Source organism: Hemiscyllium ocellatum, chromosome 22 (assembly GCF_020745735.1).
Source record: "Hemiscyllium ocellatum isolate sHemOce1 chromosome 22, sHemOce1.pat.X.cur, whole genome shotgun sequence".
In the NCBI taxonomy this organism is placed as follows: Eukaryota; Metazoa; Chordata; class Chondrichthyes; order Orectolobiformes; family Hemiscylliidae; genus Hemiscyllium; species Hemiscyllium ocellatum.
The window spans coordinates 52,645,541-52,672,046 of record NC_083422.1 but is presented as its reverse complement, the minus strand read 5'-3'; the positions used below and the strand labels follow the sequence as shown (position 1 = coordinate 52,672,046).

Genomic DNA, 26,506 nt, shown 5'->3' with positions numbered 1-26,506 from the left:
ATTGCAAATGCACACCCAGGTATCTCACTAATGTTGCAAATGCACCGTCCAGGTATCTGATTAGCATGACAAATGCACTGCCCAAGGATCTCACTAACATTGCAACTGCACTGCCCACGTACGTCACTAACATTGCAAATGCACTCCAAGGTATCTCATTAGCATTGCAAATGCACTGCCCAGGTATCTCACGAGCATTGCACATACACCGAACCAGGTATCTCACTAACATTGCAAATACTCCTCCAAGGTACTCTCGCTAACATTGCAAATGGACTGCCCAGGTATCTCACTAACATTGCAAATGCACTGCCCTGGCATCTCACTAACATTGCAAATGCACTGCCCTGGCATCTCACTAACAGTGCAAATGCACTGCCCAGGTACCTCATTAGCATTGCAAATGCACCACCCAGGTCTCTCACTGACATTGCAAATGCACTGCCCAGGTATCTCATTAGCATTGCAAATGCACTGCCCAGATATCTCACTAACATTGCAAATGCACCACCCAGGTATCCATTAGCATTGCAAATGCACTGCCTATGTATTCCACTAACATTGCAAATGCACCACTCAGGTATCACGTTAGCATTGCAAATGCACTGCCTATGTATCTCACTAACATTGCTTATGCACCACCCAGGTATCTCATTAGCATTGCAACTGCACTGCCCAAGTACATCACTACCATTGCAAATGCATCACCCAGGTATCTCACGAACGTTGCAAATGAACTGCCCAGGTATCTCATTAGCATTGCAAATGCACTGCCCAGGCATCTCATTAGCATTGCAAATGCACTGAACCAGGTATCTCACCAACATTGCAAATGCACTGCCCAGTTATCTCATTCGCATTACAAATGCATGCCCAGGTATCTCATTAACATTGCAAATGCACTGCCCAGGTATCTCACTAACATTGTAAATGCACCACCCAGGTATCTCACGAGCATGGCATACACACCAAACCAGGCATCTCACTAACATTGCAAATGCACTGCCCATGTATCTCATTAGCATTGCAAATACACTGCCTAATAGTCTCACTACAATTGCAAATGCACCACCCAGGTATCTCACTACCATTGCAAATGCACCACCCAGGTATCTCACTAACAATGCAAAAGCACCACCCAGATATCACATTAGCATTGCAAATGCCCTGCACAGGTATCTCATTAGCATTGCAAATGCACCACCCGGGTATCTCACGAGCAATGCAAAAGCACTGCCCATGTATCTCACTAACATTGCAAATGCACTGCTCACGTATCTCACTAACATTGCAAATGCACCACCCAGGTATTTCACGAACATCGCAACTGCACCGCCCACATACCTCACTAACATTGCAAATACACTGCCCAGGTATCTCATTAGCATTGCAAATGCACTGCCCAGGTATCTCATTAACTTTGCAAATGCACTGCCCAGGTATCTCATTAACATTGCAAATGCACTGCACATGTATTCATTTACATTGTAAATGCAGCACCCAGGTATCTCACTAACATTGCAAATGCACTACCCACGTATCTCACTAATATTGCAAATGTACCACCTGGGTATCACATTAGCATTGCAAATGCACTGCACAGGTATCTCACTAACATTGCCAATGCACCACCCAGGTATTTCACGAACATTGCAACTGCACCGGCTACGTACCCAGATATCACATTAGCATTGCAAATGCACTGCCCAGGTATCTCATTAGCATTGCAAATGCACTGCCCAGGTATCTCACTACCATTGCAAATGCACTGCCCAGGTACCTCATTAGCAATGCAAATGCACCACTCAGGTATGTCATCAGCAATGCAAATGCACTGCCCAGGTATCTCACTACCATTGCAAATGCACTGCCCAGGTACCTCATTAGCATTGCAAATGCACCACTCAGGTATATCATCAGCAATGCAAATGCACCTCCCAAGTATCTCACTAACATTGCAAAAGCACTGCCCAGGTATCTCACTAACATTGCAAATGCACTGCCCAGGTATCTCATTATCTTTGTAAATGCACCACCCAGGTATCACACGAGCATTGCAAAAGCACTGCCCATCCATCTCGCTAACATTGCAAATGCGCTGCCCATGTATCTCACTAACATTGCAAATGCACTGCCCTGGCATCTCACTAATATTGGAAATTCACTGCCCAGGTACCTCATTAGCATTGCAAATACACTGCCGAAGATTCTCCATACAATTGTAAATGCACCACCCAGGTATCTAACTACCATTGCAAATGCACCACCCAGGTAACTCACTGACATTGGAAATGCACTGCCCAGGTAGCTCATTAGCATTGCAAATACACTGCGCAGGTATCTCACAGACGTTGCAAATCCACTGCGCAAGTATCTCGTTAGCATTGCAAATGCACTGCCCAGGTATCTCACTAACATTGCAAATGCACTGCCCGGGTATCTCATTAGCATTGCAAATGCACCACTCAGGTATCTCATGAGCAATACAAAAGCACTGCCCAGGTATCTCGCTAACATTGCAAATGCACTGCCCATGTATTCATTAACATTGCAAATGCACCACCCAGGTATCTCACTAACATTGCAAATGCACCACTCAGGTATCACATTAGCATTGCAAATGCACTGCATATGTATTCCACTAACATTGCAAATGCACAACCCAGGTATCACATTAGCATTGCAAATGTACTGCCTATGTACCTCACTACCATTGCAAATGCATCATCCAGGTATCTCACTAACATTGCAAATGCACTGCCCAGTTATCTCATTCACATTGCAAATGCATGCCCAGGTAGCTCATTAACATTGCAAATACACTGCCCAGGTATCTCACTAACATTGTAAATGCACCACCCAGGTATCTCACGAGCGTTGCAAAAACACCGAACCAGGCATCTCACTAACATTGCAAATGCACTGCCCAAGTATCTCATTAGCATTGCAAATGCACTGCCTATGTATCTCATTAGCATTGCAAATACACTGCCTAAGATTCTCCATACAATTGCAAATGCACCACCCAGGTATCTAATTACCATTGCAAATGCACCACCCAGGTAACTCACTAACATTGGAAATGCACTGCCCAAATAGCTCATTAGCATTGCAAATGCACTGCCCAGGTATCTCACGAACATTGGAAATGCACTGCCCAGATATCTCATTAACATTGCAAATACACCACACAGGTGTCACATTAACATTGCAAATGCACTGCCTATGTATCTCACTAACATTGCATATGCACCACCCAGGTATCTAATTAGCATTGCAATGCACCGCCCACGTACCTCACTACCATTGCAAATGTATCACCCAGGTATCTCACTAACATTGCAAATGCACTGTCCAGATATCTCATTAGCATTGCAAATGCACTGCACATGTATCTCATTAGCATTGCAAATGCACAACCCAGGTATCTAATTAGCATTGCAAATGCACCGAACCAGGTATCTCACTAACATTGCAAATGCACTGCCCAGTTATCTCATTCGCATTGCAAATGCATGCCCAGGTAGCTCATTAACATTGCAAAATCATTGCCCAGGTATCTCACTATCATTGTAAATGCACCATCCAGGTATCTCATGAACATTGCATATACACCGAACCAGGTATCTCATTAGCATTGCAAATGCACTGCCCAGGTATCTCATTAGCAGTGAAAAAACACTGCCTAAGATTCTCACAACAATTGCAAATGCACCACCCAGGTATCTCACTACCATTGCAAATGCAGCACCCAGGTAATTCAGTAACTTTGGAAATGCACTGCCCAGGTTCCTCACAAACATTGCAAATGCACTGCACAGGTATCTCATTAACATTGCAAATGCACCACCCAGATATCACATTAGCATTGCTCTCACTAACGTTGCATATGCACCACACAGGTATCTCATTAGCATTGCAACTGCGCAACCCACGTACCTCACTACCATTGCAAATGCATCTCCCAGGTATCTCACTAACATTGCAAATGCACTGCCCAGGTGTCTCATTAGCATTGCAAATGCACTGACCAGGTATCTCACTAACCTTGCAAATGCACTGTCCAGATATCTCTTTGGCATTGCAAATGCAGTGCCCATGTATCTCACGATCATTGAAGATACACTACTCAAGTAACTCACTAATATTGCAAATACACTGCCCAAGTATCTCACCACAATTGCAAATGCACCACCCAGGTATCTCATTAGCACTGCAAATGCACTGCCCAGGTATCTCACTACCATTGCAAATGCACTGCCCAGATATCTCATTACCATTGCAAATGCTCCACCCAGATATCTCACTAACATTGCAAATGCACTGCCCAGGTATCTCATTAGCATTGCAAATGCGCTGCCCAGGTATCTCACTAACATTGCAAATGCACTGCCCAGGTATCTCATTAGGATTGCAAATGCACTGCCCAGGTACCTCATTAGCATTGCAAATACACTACCCATGTATGTCACTACAATTGTTAATGCACCACCCAAGTATCTCACTTACATTGCAAATGCACTGCTTAGGTATCACATTAGCATTGCAATTGCACTGCCCAGGTATCTCGCTAACATTGCAAATGCACTGCCCATGTATTCATTAACATTGCAAATGCACCACCCAGGTATCTCACTAACATTGCAAATGCACCACTCAGGTATCACATTAGCATTGCAAATGCACTGCATATGTATTCCACTAACATTGCAAATGCACAACCCAGGTATCACATTAGCATTGCAAATGTACTGCCTATGTACCTCACTACCATTGCAAATGCATCATCCAGGTATCTCACTAACATTGCAAATGCACTGCCCAGTTATCTCATTCACATTGCAAATGCATGCCCAGGTAGCTCATTAACATTGCAAATACACTGCCCAGGTATCTCACTAACATTGTAAATGCACCACCCAGGTATCTCACGAGCGTTGCAAAAACACCGAACCAGGCATCTCACTAACATTGCAAATGCACTGCCCAAGTATCTCATTAGCATTGCAAATGCACTGCCTATGTATCTCATTAGCATTGCAAATACACTGCCTAAGATTCTCCATACAATTGCAAATGCACCACCCAGGTATCTAATTACCATTGCAAATGCACCACCCAGGTAACTCACTAACATTGGAAATGCACTGCCCAAATAGCTCATTAGCATTGCAAATGCACTGCCCAGGTATCTCACGAACATTGGAAATGCACTGCCCAGATATCTCATTAACATTGCAAATACACCACACAGGTGTCACATTAACATTGCAAATGCACTGCCTATGTATCTCACTAACATTGCATATGCACCACCCAGGTATCTAATTAGCATTGCAATGCACCGCCCACGTACCTCACTACCATTGCAAATGTATCACCCAGGTATCTCACTAACATTGCAAATGCACTGTCCAGATATCTCATTAGCATTGCAAATGCACTGCACATGTATCTCATTAGCATTGCAAATGCACAACCCAGGTATCTAATTAGCATTGCAAATGCACCGAACCAGGTATCTCACTAACATTGCAAATGCACTGTCCAGATATCTCATTAGCATTGCAAATGCACTGCACATGTATATCATTAGCATTGCAAATGCACTGCCCAGGTATCTCATTAGCATTGCAAAATCATTGCCCAGGTATCTCACTATCATTGTAAATGCACCATCCAGGTATCTCACGAACATTGCATATACACCGAACCAGGTATCTCATTAGCATTGCAAATGCACTGCCCAGGTATCTCATTAGCAGTGAAAAAACACTGCCTAAGATTCTCACAACAATTGCAAATGCACCACCCAGGTATCTCACTACCATTGCAAATGCAGCACCCAGGTAATTCAGTAACTTTGGAAATGCACTGCCCAGGTTCCTCACAAACATTGCAAATGCACTGCACAGGTATCTCATTAACATTGCAAATGCACCACCCAGATATCACATTAGCATTGCTCTCACTAACGTTGCATATGCACCACACAGGTATCTCATTAGCATTGCAACTGCGCAACCCACGTACCTCACTACCATTGCAAATGCATCTCCCAGGTATCTCACTAACATTGCAAATGCACTGCCCAGGTGTCTCATTAGCATTGCAAATGCACTGACCAGGTATCTCACTAACCTTGCAAATGCACTGTCCAGATATCTCTTTGGCATTGCAAATGCAGTGCCCATGTATCTCACGATCATTGAAGATACACTACTCAAGTAACTCACTAATATTGCAAATACACTGCCCAAGTATCTCACCACAATTGCAAATGCACCACCCAGGTATCTCATTAGCACTGCAAATGCACTGCCCAGGTATCTCACTACCATTGCAAATGCACTGCCCAGATATCTCATTACCATTGCAAATGCTCCACCCAGATATCTCACTAACATTGCAAATGCACTGCCCAGGTATCTCATTAGCATTGCAAATGCGCTGCCCAGGTATCTCACTAACATTGCAAATGCACTGCCCAGGTATCTCATTAGGATTGCAAATGCACTGCCCAGGTACCTCATTAGCATTGCAAATACACTACCCATGTATGTCACTACAATTGTTAATGCACCACCCAAGTATCTCACTTACATTGCAACTGCACTGCTTAGGTATCACATTAGCATTGCAATTGCACTGCCCATGTATCTCATTAGCATTGCAAATACACTGCCCAAGATTCTCACTACCATTGCAAATGCATCACCCAGGATCTCAGTACCATTGCAAATGCACACCAAGGTATCTCACTAATATTGCAAATGTACCACCCAGGTATCTCACTCACATTGAAAATGCACTGCCCAGTTGTCTCATTAACATTGTATATACACCACCCAGGTATCTCATTAGCATTGCAAGTGCACCACCCACGTACCTCACTACCACTGCAAATGTATCACCCAGGTATCTCACTAACATTGCAAATGCACTGTCCAGATATCTCATTAGCATTGCAAATGCACTGCCCATGTATCTCATTTGCATTGCAAATGCACCACCCAAGTATCTCACTAACATTGCAAATGCACTGCCCAGGTATCTCATTAGCATTGCAAATGCACTGCCCAGGTATTTCTCTAACATTGCAAATGCACTGCCCAGGTATCTCATTGGAATTGCAAATGCACCACTTGGTATCTCACTAACATTGCAAATGCACTGTCCAGATATCTCATTAGTATAGCAAATGCAGTGCCCATGTATCTCATTAGCATTGCAAATGCACCACCCAGGTATTTCACTAACATTGCAAATGCACTGCCCAGGTATCTCACTAACATTGCAAATGCACCACCCTGGTATCTCACTAACATTGCAAATGCACCACTCCGGTATCTCATTAGCATTGCAAATGCGCTGAACATTTATCTCGCTCACATTGCAAATGCACCGCCCAGCTTTCACATTAGCATTGCAAATGCACTGCACAGGTATCTCATTAGCATTGCAAATGCACAGCCCATGTACCTCACTAATATTGCAAATGCATCACCCAGGTATCTCACTAACATTGCAAATGCACCACTCCGGTATCTCATTAGCATTGCAAATGTGCTGCCCAGGTATCACACTACCATTGCAAATGCAATACCCAGGTATCTCACTAACATTGCAAATGCACTGCCCAGGTATCTCACTAACATTGCAAATGCACCCCACTGGTATCTCACTAACATTGCAAAAGCAGTGCCCATGTACCTCGCTCACATTGCAAATGCACCACACAGGTATCATATTAGCATTGTAAATGCACGGCACAGGTATCTCATTAGCATTGCAAATGCACAGCCCACGTCCCTCACTAATATTGCAAATGCATCACCCAGGTATCTCACTAAAATTGCAAATGCACAACTCCGGTATCTCATTAGCATTGCAAATGCGCTGAACATTTATCTCGCTCACATTGCAAATGCACTGCCCAGCTTTCACATTAGCATTGCAAATGCACTGCACAGGTATCTCATTAGCATTGCAAATGCACAGCCCACGTACCTCACTAATATTGCAAATGCATCACCCAGGTATCTCACTAAAATTGCAAATACACCACTCCGGTATCTCATTAGCATTGCAAATGCGCTGCCCAGATATCTCATTAGCATTGCAAATGCACTGCCCAGGCATCTAATTAGCATTGCGAATGCACCACCCAGGTATCTCACTACCATTGCAAATGCACCACCCAGGTGTCTCACTAGCATTGCAAATGCATCACCCCAGTATCTCATTAGTATAGCAAATGCAGTGCCCATGTATCTCATTAGCATTGCAAATGCACCACCCAGGTATCTCACTAACATTGCAAATGCACTGCCCAGGTATCTCACTAACATTGCAAATGCACCACCCTGGTATCTCACTAACATTGCAAATGCACCACTCTGGTATCTCATTAGCATTGCAAATGCGCTGAACATTTATCTCGCTCACATTGCAAATGCACCGCTCAGCTTTCACATTAGCATTGCAAATGCACTGCACAGGTATCTCATTAGCATTGCAAATGCACAGCCCACGTACCTCACTAATATTGCAAATGCATCACCCAGGTATCTCACTAAAATTGCAAATGCACCACTCCGGTATCTCATTAGCATTGCAAATGCGCTGCCCAGATATCTCATTAGCATTGCAAATGCACTGCCCAGGCATCTAATTAGCATTGCGAATGCACCACCCAGGTATCTCACTACCATTGCAAATGCACCACCCAGGTGTCTCACTAGCATTGCAAATGCATCACCCCAGTATCTCACTAACATTGCAAATTCATTGCCCAGGTATCCCAATAATATTGCAAATACACTGCACAAGTATCTCACTAACATTGCAAATGCACCGCCCAGGTATCTCATTAGCATTGCAAATGCACCGCCCACGTACCGCACGAGCATTGCAAATGCATCTCCCAGGTATCTCACTAACATTGCAAATACATTGCCCAGGTATCCTATTAGCATTGCAAAAGCACTGCCCAGGTATCTCACTAACATTGCAAATGCACCGCCCTAGTATCCTATTAGCATTGCAAATGCACATAATCAGGTATCTCACTAACATTGCAAATGTACCGCCCTGGTATCCCATTAGCATTGCAAATGCACAGAATCAGGTATCTCACAAACATTGCAAATGCACTGTCCAGGTATCTCATTAGCATTACAAATTAACTGCACAAGTATCTCACTAACATTGTAAATGCATTGCACGGGGACCTCATTGGCATTGCAAAGGCACCACCTAGGGATCTCACGAACATTGCAAATGCACCACCCAGGTATCTCGCTATCATTGCAAATGCACTGCCCAGGTATCTTGCTAACATTGCAAATGCACTGCTAAGGTAACTTACTACCCTTGCAAATGCACCATCCAGGTGTCCCACTAACATTGCAAATGCACTGACCAGGTATCTCATTAGCATTGGAAATGCACCACCCAGGTATCTCACTAACATTGCAAATGCACTGCCCAGGTATCTCGCTCATATTGCAAATGCACCTACCCAGGTATCACATTAACATTGCAAATGCACTGCACAGGTATCTCATTAGCACTGCAAATGCACAGCCCACATACCTCACTAATATTGCAAATGCATCACCCAGGTATATCACTAACATTGCAAATGCACCACTCCGGTGTCTCATTAGCATTGCAAATGCGCTGCCCAGGTATCTCACTACCATTGCAAATGCACCACCCTGGTATCTCACTAACATTGCAAAAGCACTGCCCATGTATCTCGCTCACATTGCAAATGCACCACCCAGGTATCACATTAACATTGCAAATACACTGCCCAGGTATCTCATTAGTATTGCAAATACACTGCCCAGGAACCTCATTAGCATTACAAATGCACTGCTCAGGTATCTCATTAGCATTGGAAATGCACACAACCAGGTATCTCACTAACATTGCAAATGCACTGCCCAGGTATCTCACTACATTACAAATGCACTGCCCAAGTATCTCACTAACATTGCAAATGCACTGCTCAGGTATCTCATTAGCATTGCAAATACACCACTCAGGTATTCTCACTAACATTGCAAATGCACTGCCCAGGTATCTCACTAACATTGCAAATGCACTGCCCTGGTATCTCATTGGCATTGCAAATGCACCACCAGGTATCTCATGAGCAATGCAAAAGCACTGCCCAGGTATCTCGCTAACATTGCAAATGCACTGCCCATGTATCTCGCTAACATTGCAAATGCGCCACCCAGGTATCACATTAGCATTGCAAATGCACCAACCAGGTATCTCATTAGCATTGCAAATGCGCTGCCCAGGTATCTCACTACCATTGCAAATGCATGCCCAGGTATCTCATTAACATTGGAAATGCACTGCCCAAGTATCTCATTAGCATTGCAAATACACTGCCCAGATATCTCATTGGCATTGCAAATGCACTGCCCAGGCATCTAATTAGCATTGCGAATGCACCATCCAGGTATCTCACTACCATTGCAAATGCACCACCCAGGTGTCCCACTAACATTGCAAATGCATCACCCCGGTATCTCACTAACATTGCAAATTCATTGCCAGGTATCCCAATAATGTTGCAAATACACTGCCCAGGTATCTCACGAACATTGCAAATGCACTGCCCAGGTATCTCATTAGCATTACAAATTAACTGCACAAGTATCTCACTAACATTGTAATTGCATTGCTCGGGGACCTCATTGGCATTGCAAATGCACCACCCAGGGATCTCACTAACATTGCAAATGCACTGCCCAGGTATCTCGCTAACATTGCAAATGCACTGCTAAGGTATCTTACTACCATTGCAAATGCACCATCCAGCTATCCCACTAACATTGCAAATGCACTGACCAGTTATCTCATTAGCATTGCAAATGCACCACGTAGGTGTCTCACTAACATTGCAAATGCACTGTCCAGATATTTCATTAGCATTGCAAATACACTACCCATGTATCTCACTACAATTGTTAATGCACCACCCAAGTATCTCACTTACATTGCAAATGCACTGCTTAGGTATCACATTAGCATTGCAAATGCACTACCCATGTATCTCATTAGCATTGCAAATACACTGCCCAAGATTCTCACTACAATTGCAAATGCATCACCCAGGTATCTCAGTACCATTGCAAATGCACACCAAGGTATCTCACTAATATTGCAAATGCACCACCTAGGTATCTCACTCACATTGAAAATGCACTGCCCAGTTGTCTCATTAACATTGTATATACACCACCCAGGTATCTCATTAGCATTGCAAGTGCACTGCCCACGTACCTCACTACCACTGCAAATGTATCACACAGGATTCTCACTAACATTGCAAATGCACTGTCCAGATATCTCATTAGCATTGCAAATGCACTGTCCAGATATCTCATTAGCATTGCAAATGCACTGCCCATGTATCTCATTTGCATTGCAAATGCACCACCCAGGTATCTCACTAACATTGCAAATGCACCGCCCAGGTATCTCATTAGCATTGCAAATGCACTGCCCAGGTATCTCTATAACATTGCAAATGCACTGCCCAAGTATCTCATTGGCATTGCAAATGCACCACTTGGTATCTCACTAACATTGCAAATGCACTGTCCAGATATCTCATTAGTATAGCAAATGCAGTGCCCATGTATCTCATTAGCACTGGAAATGCATCACCCAGGTATCTCACTCACATTGCAAATGCACTGCCCAGGTATCTCATTAGCATGGCAAATGCACCGCCCAGTTATCTCATTAGCATTGTAAATGCACCACTCAGGCATCTCACGAGAATTGCAAAAGCACTGCCCATGTGTCACGCGATCATTGAAAATACACCACCCAGGTAACTCACTAACAGTGCAAATGCACTGCCCAAATATCTTATTGGCATTGCAACTGCGCCACCCACGTACCTCACTACCATTGCAAATGCATCATCCAGGTATCTCACTAACATTGCAAATACACTGCCCAGGTGTCTCATTAGCATTGCAAATGCACTGACCAGGTATCTCACTAACCTTGCAAATGCACTGTCCAGATATCTCATTAGCATTGTAAATGCACTGCCCATGTATCTCATTAGCATTGCAAATGCACCACCCAGGTATCTCACTAAAATTGCAAATGCACTGCCCAGGTATCTCATTAGCATTGCAAATGCACCACATAGGTGTCTCACTAACATTGCAAATGCACTGCCCAGGTATCTCACTAACATTGCAAATGCACCACCCAAGTATCACATTAGCATTGCAAATGCATTGACCAGGTATCTCACTAACATTGCAAATGCTCTACCCAGGTATCTCACTAACATTGCAAATGCACTGACCAGGTATCTCACTAACATTGCAAATGCTCTACCCAGGTATCTCACTAACATTGCAAATGCACTGATCAGATATCTCCTTAGCATTGCAAATGCACTGCCCAGGTATCTCACTAACATTGCAAATGCACCACCCTGGTATCTCACTAACATTGCAAATGCACCACTCCGGTATCTCATTAGCATTGCAAATGCGCTGAACATTTATCTCGCTCACATTGCAAATGCACCGCCCAGCTTTCACATTAGCATTGCAAATGCACTGCACAGGTATCTCATTAGCATTGCAAATGCACAGCCCATGTACCTCACTAATATTGCAAATGCATCACCCAGGTATCTCACTAACATTGCAAATGCACCACTCCGGTATCTCATTAGCATTGCAAATGTGCTGCTCAGGTATCACACTAACATTGCAAATGCACTGCCCAGGTATCTCACTAACATTGCAAATGCACCACACTGGTATCTCACTAACGTTGCAAAAGCAGTGCCCATGTATCTCGCTCACATTGCAAATGCACCACCCAGGTATCATATTAGCATTGCAAATGCACGGCACAGTAATCTCATTAGCATTGCAGATGCACAGCCCACGTACCTCACTAATATTGCAAATGCATCACCCAGGTATCTCACTAAAATTGCAAATGCACCACTCCGGTATCTCATTAGCATTGCAAATGCACTGCCCAGGCATCTAATTAGCATTGCGAATGCATCACCCCAGTATCTCACTAACATTGCAAATTCATTGCCCAGGTATACCAATAATATTGCAAATACACTGCACAGGTATCTCACTAACATTGCAAATGCACCGCGCAGGTATCTCATTAGCATTGCAAATGCACCGCCCACGTACCGCACGAGCATTGGAAATACACCACCCAGGTATCTCATTAGCATTGCAATGCACTGCCCAGGTATCTCACTAACATTGCAAATGCACCGCCCTGGTATCCCATTAGCATTGCAAATGCACAGAATCAGGTATCTCACAAACATTGCAAATGCACTGTCCAGGTATCTCATTAGCATTACAAATTAAATGCACAAGTATCTCACTAACATTGTAAATGCATTGCTCGGGGACCTCATTGGCATTGCAAAGGCACCACCCAGGGATCTCACGAACATTGCAAATGCACCACCCAGGTATCACGCTATCATTGCAAATGCACTGCCCAGGTATCTTGCTAACATTGCAAATGCACTGCTAAGGTATCTTACTACCATTGCAAATGCACCATCCAGGTTTCCCACTAACATTGCAAATGCACTGACCAGTTATCTCATTAGCATTGGAAATGCACCACCCAGGTATCTCATTAGCATTGCAAATGCACTGCCCAGGTATCTCACTAATATTGCAAATGCATCACCCAGGTATCTCACTAACATTGCAAATGCACCACCCTGGTATCTCACTAACATTGCAAAAGCACTGCCCATGTATCTCACTCATATTGCAAATGCACCTACCCAGGTATCACATTAACATTGCAAATGCACTGCACAGGTATCTCATTAGCACTGCAAATGCACAGCCCACATACCTCACTAATATTGCAAATGCATCACCCAGGTATCTCACTAACATTGCAAATGCACCACTCCGGTGTCTCATTAGCATTGCAAATGCGCTGCCCAGGTATCTCACTACCATTGCAAATGCACTACCCAGGTATCTCACTAACATTGCAAATGCACTGCCCAGGTATCTCACTAACATTGCAAATGCACCGCCCTGGTATCTCACTAACATTGCAAAAGCACTGCCCATGTATCTCGCTCACATTGCAAATGCACCACCCAGGTATCACATTAACATTGCAAATACACTGCCCAGCTATCTCATTAGCATTGGAAATGCACACAACCAGGTATCTCACTAACATTGCAAATGCACTGCCCAAGTATCTCACTAACATTGCAAAAGCACTGCTCAGGTATCTCATTAGCATTGCAAATACACCACCCAGGTATCTCATTAGCATTGCAAATACACCACCCAGGTATCTCACTAACATTGCAAATGCACTGCCCAGGTATCTCACTAATATTGCAAATGCACTGCCTAGGTATCTCACTAACATTGCAAATGCACTGCCCAGGTATCTCATTGGCATTGCAAATGCACCACCCAGGTATCTCATGAGCAATGCAAAAGCACTGCCCAGGTATCTCGCTAACATTGCAAATGCACTGCCCATGTATCTCACTAACATTGCAAATGCACCACCCAGGTATCACATTAGCATTGCAAATGCACCAAGCAGGTATCTCATTAGCATTGCAAATGCGCTGCCCAGGTATCTCACTACCATTGCAAATGCACTGCCCATGTATCTCACTAACATTGCAAATGCACCACCCAGGTATCACATTAGCATTGCAAATGCACCAAGCAGGTATCTCATTAGCATTGCAAATGCGCTGCCCAGGTATCTCACTACCATTGCAAATGCATGCCCAGGTATCTCATTAACATTGGAAATGCACTGCCCAAGTATCTCATTAGCATTGCAAATGCACTGCCCAGACATCTAATTAGCATTGCGAATGCACCACCCAGGTGTCTCACTAACATTGCAAATGCATCACCCCGGTATCTCACTAACATTGCAAATTCATTGCCTGGTATCCCAATAATATTGCAAATACACTGCCCAGGTATCTCACGAACATTGCAAATGCACTGCCCAGGTATCTCATTAGCATTACAAATTAACTGCACAAGTATCTCACTAACATTGTAAATGCATTGCTCGGGGACCTCATTGGCATTGCAAATGCACCACCCAGGGATCTCACTAACATTGCAAATGCACTGCCCAGGTATCTCGCTAACATTGCAAATGCACTGCTAAGGTATCTTACTACCATTGCAAATGCACCATTCAGGTATCCCACTAACATTGCAAATGCACTGACCAGGTATCTCATTAGCATTCAAAATGCACCACCCAGGTATCTCACTGGCATTGCAAATACACTGCCCAGGTATCTCACTACCATTGCAAATGCACCACCCAGGTATCTCATTAGCATTGCAAATACACTGCTCGGGTAACTCACTAAAATTGCAAATGCACTGCCCAGGTATCTCATTAGCATTGCAAATACACTGACCAGGAACCTCATTAGCATTACAAATGCACTGACCAGGTATCTCATGAGCATTGCAATTGCACAGAACCAGCTATCTCACTAACATTGCAAATGCTCCACCCAGGTATCTCACTAACATTGCAAATGCACTGCCCAAGTATCTCACTATCATTGCAAATGCACTGCTCAGGTATCTCATTAGCATTGCAAATACACCACCCAGGTAACTAATTAGCATCGCAAAAGCACCACCCAGGTATCTCACTAACATTGCAAATGCAACGCCTAGGTATCTCACTAACATTGCAAATGCACCACCCAGGTATCTCACTAACATTGCAAATGCACTGCCCAGGTATCTCACTACCATTGCAAATGCACTGCCCAGGTACCTCATTAGCTTTGCAAATGCTCCACTCAGGTATCTCATTAGCAATGCAAATGCACCACCCAGGTATCTCACTAACATTGTAAATGCACCACCCAGGTATCTCATTATCTTTGTAAATACACCACCCAGGTATCGCACTAACATTGCAAATGCACTGCCCAGGTATCTCATTAATATTGCAAATGCACTGCCCAGGTATCTCATTATCTTTGTAAATGCACCACCCAGGTATCGCAATAACATTGCAAATGCACTGCCCAGGTATCTCATTGGCATTGCAAATGCGCTGCCCAGGTATCTCACTAACATTGCAAATACACTGCCCAAGATTCTCACTACAATTGCAAATGCTCCACCAAGGTATCTCACTAACATTGGAAATGCACTGCCCAGGTATCTCATTATCTTTGTCAATGCACCACCCAGGGATCGCACTAACATTGCAAATGCACTGCCCAGGTATCTCACTACCATTGCAAATGCACTGCCCAGGTACCTCATTAGCATTGCAAATGCTCCACTCAGGTATCTCATTAGCAATGCAAATGCACCACCCAAGTATCTCACTAACATTGCAAAAACACTGCCCAGGTATCTCACTAACATTGTAAATGCACCGCCCAGGTATCTCATTATCTTTGTAAATGCACCACCCAGGTATCGCACTAACATTGCAAATGCACTCCCCAGGTATCTCATTGGCATTGCAAATGCGCTGCCCAGGTATCTCACTAACATCGCAAATACACTGCCCAAGATTCTCACTACAATTGCAAATGCTCCACCAAAGTATCTCACTAACATTGCAAATGCGCCACCCAGGCATCTCATTAGCAATGCAAATGCACTGCCCAGGTATCTCACTAATATTGCAAATGCACTGCCAAGGTACCTCATTAGCATTGCAAATTCACTGCCCATGTATCTCATTAGCATTGCAAATACACTGCCCAAGATTCTCACTACAATTGCAAATGCTCCACCAAGGTATCTCACTAACATTGGAAATGCACTGCCCAGGTAGCTCATTAGCATTGCAAGTGCACTGCCCAGGTATCTCATTAGCATTGGAAATGCAGCACCCAGGTATCTCACTAACATTGCAAATGCACTGCCCATGTATCTCACTAATATTGCAAATGCATCACCTGGGTATCACATTAGCATTGCAAATGAACTGCACAGGTATCTCACTAACATTGCCAATGCACCACCCAGGTAATTTCACGAACATTGTAACTGAACCACCCACGTACCTCACTGACATTGCAAATGCATCACCCAGGTATCTCACTAAAATTGCAAATGCACTGCCCAGGTACCTCATTAGCATTGCAAATACACTGCCCAGGTATATCATTAGCATTGTAAATACACCGAACCAGGTATCTCACTAACATTGCAAATGCACTGCCCAGGTATCTTATTAGCATTGCAAGTGCACCACCCAGTCATCTCATTAGCATTGCAAGTGCACTGCCCAGGTATATCACTAGCATTGCAAATGCACTGCCCAGATATCTCATTACCATTGCAAAATCTTCACCCTGGTATCTCACTAACATTGCAAATGCACTGTCCAGGTATCTCATTAGCATAGCAAATGCGCTGCCCAGGTATCTCACTAACATTGCAAATGCACTGCCCAGGTATCTCATTAGCATTGCAAATACATTGCCCAGGTATCTCACTAACATTGCAAATGCACTGCCCAGGTACCTCATTAGCATTGCAAATGCATTGCCCATGTATCTCATTAGCATTGCAAATACACTGCCCAAGATTCTCACTACAATTGCAAATGCACTGCCCGGGTATCTCACTAACTTTGCAAATGCACTGCCCAGGTACCTCATTAGCATTGCAAATGCACCACTCAGGTATCTCATTAGCAATGCAAATGCACCACCCAAGTATCTCACTAACATTGCAAAAGCACTGCCCAGGTATCTCACTAACATTGCAAATGCACCGCCCAGGTATCTCATTATCTTTGTAAATGCACCACCCAGGTATCGCACGGGCATTGCAAAAGCACTGCCCATCCATCTCGCTAACAGTGCAAATGCGCTGCCCACGTATCTCACTAATATTGCAAAAGCAACACCCAGATTTCACATTAGCATTGCAAATACACTGCCCAAGTATCTCACTACAATTGCAAATGCACTGCCCAGATATCTCATTACCATTGCAAATGCTCCAGCCTGGTATCTAACATTGCAAGTGCACTGCCCAGGTACCTCTTTAGCATTGCACTGCACCAACCAGGTATCTCACTAACATTGCAAATGCTCCACCCAGGTATCTCAGGAGCACTGCAAATGGACTGCCCAGGTATCTCAGGAGCATTGCAAATGGACTGCCCAGGTATCTCAGTAGCATTGCAAATGCACTGCTCAGGTACCTCACTCCTATTGCAAATATGCTGCCTCACAGCGCCAGGGACCCAAGTTCGATTCCAGCCTCAGGTAACTGTTTATGTGAGTTTCCTCTGGTTTGCTCCCACAGTCCATAGATGTGACGGTTCGGTGGATTGGCTATGCTAACTTGCCCATAGTATCCAGTGATGAGCTGGCTGGGTGGATTAGCCTTGGGAAATGTGGGGTTCTCAGAATTGGGGAGGGGGGTCGCTCCTCAGAGGCCAGTGTGGACTTGATGGGCCAAATGGCCTGCTTCCACACTGCAGGGATTCTAGAAGCAAGGGTTAAAATGTAGAACGCTACCAAGGCTAAAAGAGAAAAGGTATAACAGGTGCCAGAAGTGAAAGACCAACAGAGTTCGGTTTTGAAAAGATGAAAATGTCATTTTTTTTGTTCAGAGTCTTGCTGTCAAGTATGGTGAAAATTCGGCAGTTTCCATAAAGGGCAGTGCATTTCCAATGCTAATGAGATATCTGGACAGTGCATTTGCAACGTTAGTGAGATACCTGGGTGGTCTATTTGCAATGCTAATGAGATACCTGGGCAGTGCATTTGCGATGCTAATGAGATACCCGGGTAGTGCATTTGCAATGCTAATAAGATACCTGGACAGTGTCTTTGCAATGCTAATGAGATACCTGTGCAGTGCATTTGCAATGTTAGTGAGATACATGGGCAGTGCATTTGCAATGCTATTGAGATACCTGGGCAGTGTATTTGCAATGCTAATGAGATATCTGGGCAGTGCATTTGCAATGCTAATAAGCTATCTGGGCAGTGTATTTGCAATGCTAATGAGATACCTGGGCAGTGCAATTGCAATGCTAATAAGATACCTGGGCAGTCTATTTGCAATGCTAATGAGATACCTGGGCAGTGCATTTGCAATGTTAGTGAGATACCTGGGCAGTGCATTTGCAAAGCATTCTACATTTTAACCCTTGCTTCTAGAACCCCTGCAGTGTGGAAGCAGGCCATTTGGCCCATCAAGTCCACACTGGCCCTCTGAGGAGCAACGCGCCCCTCCCCAATTCTTATAACCTCACATTTCCCAAGGCTAATCCACCCAGCCTGCACATCACTGGATGCTATGGGAAATTTAGCATGGCCAATCCACCTAACCGTCACATCTATGGACTGTGGGAGGTACCCAGAGGAAACTCACACAAACAGTTACCCGAGGCTGGAATCGAACTTGGGTCCCTGGTGCTGTGAGGCAGCAGTGCTAACCACTGAGCCACTGTACTGCTCCTTTATGACTGCTTCAAGCTTTGCCTCTTTATTCCTTATTTCTTCACTAAGTCACCTCCCTCGGGTCTCTCAGGAGGAAGCAAGACTCAATTCAATATATTGTCAGGGATAGGATGGATTGTGGAACGTGAAGATATGGGGAGATGGTGATGGAGCTGGAGATCATCAGAGCAATGAATCAGAACGTTTACTTCCAGCATTCTTTTCAACCTAATTGTCCTTCTCCTAATCCAACGTAATTAAACTCAAAAAGGTTAACATGGAACAAAAACACTCAAGGAGTTTGACACCATCTAGCTCAGTAGATTGGCACCACATCCACAAGCATCAACTCCCTCCACCACTGACACTCAGTAAGCCGCAATGTGTGCAATCTACAAGATGCATTGAAGTAACTCAGCTTGGCTCCTTTGTCAGTACCTTCTGAAATCTACAACCTCTTTCACCTAGAAGGGCAGGGACAAGTTACATGTGGTAGCAGTACTACCCTCAAGCTCTCCTCCAGGTTTACCTTCCAACAAGGGAACAGACTCTTTGTCACAGATTTGAGGTAAAGCTGTGGTATCACTGGACTCGTTGTACACAGACCACCTGCTAATGTTCTGGAGACATGTGTTCAAATCCTACCATGGCAGATGGTCAAATTAGAATTCGATAAAAATATCAAATTAAAAGCTGGCTGAGTGGTTGTCATGTAACCAATGCCTATTCCTGCAAATAAAAACCTATCTGGTTCACTAATTTCTTTTAAAAAGGGAAATCTGCCCTCCTTACCTGGTCTGGCCGACAAGTGACTCCAGACCCACAATGATGTGATTGACTCTCAACTGCCTTCTGGGCAATTAGGGATGGGCAATAAATACGCGTCTAGCCAGTGACACTTACATCCTACGAACAAATTTGAAAGTCTGAGTTAATCTCAACCGTTTGGGTGACATGATGACTCGTACTGCTGCCTCACAGCTCCAGGGACTTGGGTTTGATTCCAGCCTTGGGCGTTTGTGCCTGCAGGTGCTCTGGTTTCCTCCCACAGTCCAACGATGTGCAGCTCAGGTGGACTGGTTGTGCTAAATAGCCCATTTGTTCAAGGATAGGTGGATAAGCCATTGGAAATACAAGGTTACACTGGATTAGGGTAGGGGTACTGAGTCTGGGTGGGATGCTGTTTAGAGGTTTGGTGCTGACTCAAGGGGCTGAATGGCCTGCTTTCTGCACTGTTGGGATTCTATGATTGAGAGGGGATTTCTGGGAGGCTGGTGACCGAGCTGTATGCATGAGAGATTGTGGGCCACCATTTTGGACTGATGTGTTTGAGCTGATGGGCTTCCCCTCCCCCCACACCCCCCCCATACAAAACACTGGAATAAAAAAGTTTGCCAAACACATTTGCATCTGAAGACATTTCCTTTAAGATGGTTTAGGAGTACTCACTAGCAATTTATGCATGCTTGGCAGTGTATACCCATAAATGTAAAGATTTTAATTAAAACCTTGAAATATGAACCTAGTGGAGGATAGCATGGGAAGTGCTGATTAAAGGTGTTGCTTCACAAATCTAATTAATGGCCCTCGTTTTCCATTTCTGATCAGGTGAATTTTGATACGGTCTTTTATTTAAAAAGAAATTTTCCAGAACTGCTTAGGCTATTGTGGAGATGGTAAGAGTGTTACTGAACACAACAAATTGCATTCACATCGTGCCTTTGATATTGCAACATGCCCCATCAAATTCTTAATTTCCCTAAATTTCCTACTCTCAGCTTCTCATCACTCAAATTGCTATCTCCCAGCTCCTAGTCCTTAACTCCCCTTCCCTAGCCCTATAACCCTATCCCCATCTCCCAAACCCCAACCCCAACCCCATCTCCCAAAATGTTTATCCATCTTCCAAACACCAATCACATCTCCCATTCCCATCTCCCAAACTCCCATCTCTCCATCAAATCACAACAATAAAATGTGGCTAATGATTTGAAATAAAGATACACAGTACGGGAGAGACTCAGTAGGTCAGGCAGCATCCGTGAAGAGAGAAACAGAGTTAGCATTTCAGTTCAATGTCCTTTCCTCAGAATCCTCATCAGAAGTTCAATTGAAATGTCATCAACCTGAAAGATTAACTCTGCTTTTCTCTCCATAGATGCTGCCAAACATGCTAACCTTGTCCAGTATTTTTACTGTTATCTCACATCTCTCAATCCCAACTTGCATCACATTTTCCTATTTCCCTAATCCTCCATTCCTTACTCACTATTTCAGAATCCCTAATTCCCTATTTTACTTCTCTAACTCCCTATCTCTCCACTCAATCCCTATCTCTCCATCTCTTATTCTCATCTTCCCTTCTCTAACTCACTATCACTCCATCTCTAATTGCCTATGCTTCCTTCTTTATCTCATTATCTCTCCACCCCAATTCCCTATTTTTACATTTCTACCCCTCTGTCTCTCCACTTCTAAATCCCTATCTCTCATTCTCCATCTTCCCTTCTTGATCACACCAGCTCTCCATCCGTAATTCCCTATTTTTCCATCTCTATCTCTCTAATTCTAATTCCCTGTCTTTCCATCTCCATCCTATCATCTGTCCATTCCCTACTTTTCCTTCTCTAATTCTGTATCTCTCCATTCCTAATGTCCTATCTTTCCTCATGTATCTCCTTTTCTCTCAGTTCCTAATTCCTTATCTTTCCTGCTCTATCCCCCTCTTTCTCTATCCAATCACTCAGACCTCTCATACCAATCTATCACTTTGCAGTTCCTTACCCCAATGGGTTCTATATTTGCTGACTCCATAATAGAAGGTTCTAGCTCCTACTCGGGGTAATTGAGAGGTGGGCCTGGGACTGATGGTGATGCTGATCATCACAGCAGAATTGAGAATCAATATCTGCTGGGTCAGCTAGAGTCATTGGGCAAAGATTGATCAGTATCTAAGGTGAGGTATGCCTGGAGTTTATGGGTGTAGACAAGGGTAATGTTGGGAGGAAAGATGAACATTGGCTGTAGACAACTGAACAGGAGACCCAAGACTCGGTTTGTTTTGGGGGTGTAACTTAGGGAACCAGTGTTGCAGGTGTATCTCCGAGTTGGCAGAAGGAGATCTGGACAAATGGATGCTCTGTTGATATTCAGGGTCAGAACATGCAGAGACTGGATAGTGAGAAGGTGGTCTCTGTGAAAGGGAGCACTCATCACACCCTGGGTAAGGAATGGCAATGGGAAGAAGGAATGCCATACAAAAAAGGATCAGATATCCAAGTGGGCGGCAAGGATGGCCACAGGGATTTGGGAAGTGAAGGAGCAACAGGAAACAACGAGTGATTGAGAGAGAGAGAAAGAGAAAGAGAGAGATGTGAGCCTGTAGATTGGAAGGTTAAGATGAAGGCTTCAACTATCATGAGTCAAACAGAAGGGTGATGATGATGGAGGGGGTCTGAGGAGACTCTGCTCTCACATGTAACCCATAAAAGGCACATACGCTCTCCCTCTATGGGCACTGATGACGTTCCTTACTAAATGACTACTTGGTAATCCCTGTGATTAATGTGGTTTCTCTTAGGATATAGCAACCCAGCCGTTTGCGATGCCCTCGCCAGTTAGGACAGTGATTGTGGCAGATTTTGACAATGATCAGGACCTTGAAGTATTTTTCAATAATATTGCATACCGAGGATCTTCGGCAAACCGCATCTTCAGGTTAGTCTATATTTTCAATAATCATAAAAACTTACTAAAAGAGGCCATTCAGCCCTTTGTGTATGTACTGGCTTGAAAGCATCCGTGTTTACTGTGTAATACTGTTAAGTTCCAATCCAACTCCCTCTTCAAATCTCCACCATCTTTTCAGTGTGTTCCAGATGCTATTAATTCACACAATTTCAATATTTCTCCCCTTCTCCCCTCCAAATCTTTTTTACAATGATCTAAATCTCCGACCTCTGGCTATTGGCTCACTTGGCAAAAGGGATTATTTTTCCCAATTGAAACCTCTCATCGTAATGATAATATCTTACACAAGGGAGGATGGTTGTGGCTGTTGGAGGTCAGTCATCTCAGCACCAGGATATCTCTGCAGGAGTTCCTCAGGGTAGTGTCCTAGGCCCAATCATCTTCAGCTGCTTCATCAATGATCTTCAGTCCATCATAAGGTCAGAAGTGGGGATGTTCGCCAATGATTGCACAGTGTTCAGCACCATTCATGACTCCTCAGACGCTGAATCAGTCGATGTTCAAATGCAACAAGTTCGGGACAATATCCGGGCTTGGGCTAACAAGGTAAGGAACATTCATGAACACAAATGCCAGACAATGACCAACTCCAAAACAAACCTAATCACTCTCCCCTGACATTGACTCATATTACCATCACTGAATCTCCCACTATCAACATGCTAGGGGTTACCATTGACCAGAAACTCATCTGGACTCGCTGTGTCAATACTGTGGCTACAAGAGCAGGTCAGAGGCTAGGAATAAACGTCCAAGTAACTCACCTCCTGACTCCCCAAAGCCTTTCAATCATCTACAAGGCACCAATCAGGAGTGTGATCCCCACTTGCCTGGATGGGGGCAGCTCCAACAACATTCAAGAAGCTTGACACCATCCAGGAGAAAGTAGCCCACATCCACAAGCATCCGCTTTATCCACCATTGACACTCAGTGTGGGCTATCGACAAAATGCAGAAATTCATTGAAGGGCCTCAGACAGCAACTTCCAAACCTGCAACGTGATTACATTTCTTCCTCCCTTAGTTGTTGCTCGGACAGGTCTGTCATGTTTTTATTTCCTTCAGCTATCTTCTCCTCTCTCTGACTGTACTTGGCAATTCTCTGGCTTCCTACACTTCTCCCCTTGATCTAACCCACTGGTGTGGTTTCTGTCCAACCTCTGTTCAAACACCAATCTCATTATCTTGGGGAAAGAAAGGCTTTCATTGCAGTGTGTCTCACATCCTCAGGACAGCCCAAAGCAGTTTGCTGGCATCACATATCTTTGCAGTACAATATAACGTAGAATGCATAACAATTTGTGTACAAGAAGATTCCATTAATAGTAATGTGATAATCACCAATAATAATCACATGCAAAGAATAATCCTCCACCATTTTCGCCAACTCTAACACGATGCCACCACTAAACACATCTTCCCTCCCCTCCCCTCCCCCTGTCTGCATTCCGCAGAGATCATTCCTTCCAAGACAATTCCTCCATCACACCTAACACCTCTTCCATCACACATGGCACCTTCCCATCACACCGAACACCTCTCCCATCACACACGGCACCTTCCCATCACACCTAGCACCTCTCCCATCACACGCTGCACCTTCCCATCACACCTAACACCTCTTCCATCACACACGGCACCTTCCCATCACACCGAACACCTCTCCCATCATGCACAGCATCTTCCCATCACACCTAACACCTCTCCCATCACACATGGCACCTTCCCATCACACCTAACACCTCTCCCATCACACACGGCACCTTCCCATCACACCTAACACCTCTCCCATCATGCACAGCATCTTCCCATCACACCGAACACCTCTCCCATCACACACTGCACCTTCCCATCACACCTAACACCTCTCCCATCATGCACAGCATCTTCCCATCACACCTAACACCTGTCCCATCACACATGGCACCTTCCCATTCAATCGCAGAAGGTGCAATACCTGCCCCTTTACCTCTTCCATTCTCACCATCCCAGACACTCATTTCAGATTAAGCAGCATTTCACTTGTGCCTCTTTCAATTTGGTCTATTGCATTCGTTGCTCCCAATGTGGTTTCCCCTATATCGGAGAGACAAAACGCCGACTGGTTGATCGCTTTGCTGAGCACCTTCGGTCTGTACGCAATCGTGTCCCAGACCTTCCCGTGGCTTGCTACTTCAACACACAACCCTGCCCCCATGGCCACATGTCTGTCCTTGGCCTGCTGCAATGTTCCAGTGAAGCTCAAAGCAAACTGGAGGAACAGCATCTCATCTTCTGACTGGGCACGTTACAGCCTGCCGGTCTCAACATTCATCAGGCTCTGGCCCGAAACGTCGAATTTCCTGTTCCTTGGATGCTGCCTGACCTGCTGTGCTTTAACCAGCAACACATTTTCAGCTCTGATCTCCAGCATCTGCAGACCTCACTTTTTACTCAACATTGAATTCAACAACTTCAGATAATTTTATTTCATTTATTTTATTTATCTTTTCTTTATATATTTTTTTCACTGTTCTGTACTTCTTTTTTCTTGATTGTCTCTCTTTCTCTCTCTCCCCACTCTGTCATCACCTTTTTCCTCTCCTCTTCCCCCTTTGCTACCCTTCTCCCCTGTTTTCTATTTGGTCTCTGCTTCACCCCTTCCACCCCACCCCCCCCATATTTTGTCACATAGCACTGGCTTCAGCCTTAGTCATTCACAGCTCCTCATCTCCCTTTAATTTCTCTATCACCTCTTTATTGCTACCTTTGCTTCTGCAGCCATGACTCACCTTCTCTCAGCCTCGTATAAATACCTCCCTATTTCTCCCATTTTTTAGCTTTGACAAAGGGTCAGTTAGATTCGAAACATCAGCGCTTTTCTCTCCTTACAGATGCTGCCAGACCTGCTGAGATTTTCCAGCATTTTCTCTTTTGGTTTCAGATTCCAGCATCCGCAGTAATTTGCTTTTAACCAATAAACTCATGTTATCGAATAGAAAATATTTTCAATAGAATACATCTTCGTCACAATCCAGTGTACCTCCATTTGTGTTGGTCTGTGTGTGTGTGAGGTATGTGTGTGTGTGCATGTATGTCTGTGTGTGTGTTGATCTTTCTGTGTCTGTGTGATTGTGTGCATGTTAGTCTGTGTGTATGCCTGTGTGCATGTTGGTCTGTCTGTGTGCATGTTGGTCTGTGTGTGTGTGTGTGTATGTCTGCGTGTTGGTCTGTGTGCGTGCTGGTCGGTGTGTGCAT

At 44.3% G+C, this 26,506-nt stretch overlaps 1 protein-coding gene across 4 annotated transcripts in view; it reads left to right on the top strand.

Moving 5' to 3' along the window:
• Positions 1-26,506, top strand: part of crtac1b (cartilage acidic protein 1b) — a 432,025-nt gene that overhangs the window by 348,105 nt on the left and 57,414 nt on the right. For all 4 annotated transcript variants that reach the window (XM_060842222.1, XM_060842221.1, XM_060842219.1 and 1 more), the window contains exon 8: positions 23,100-23,236. In XM_060842222.1, the coding sequence (XP_060698205.1) occupies positions 23,100-23,236 (137 nt within the window). The remainder of the gene's footprint in view (positions 1-23,099; positions 23,237-26,506) is intronic.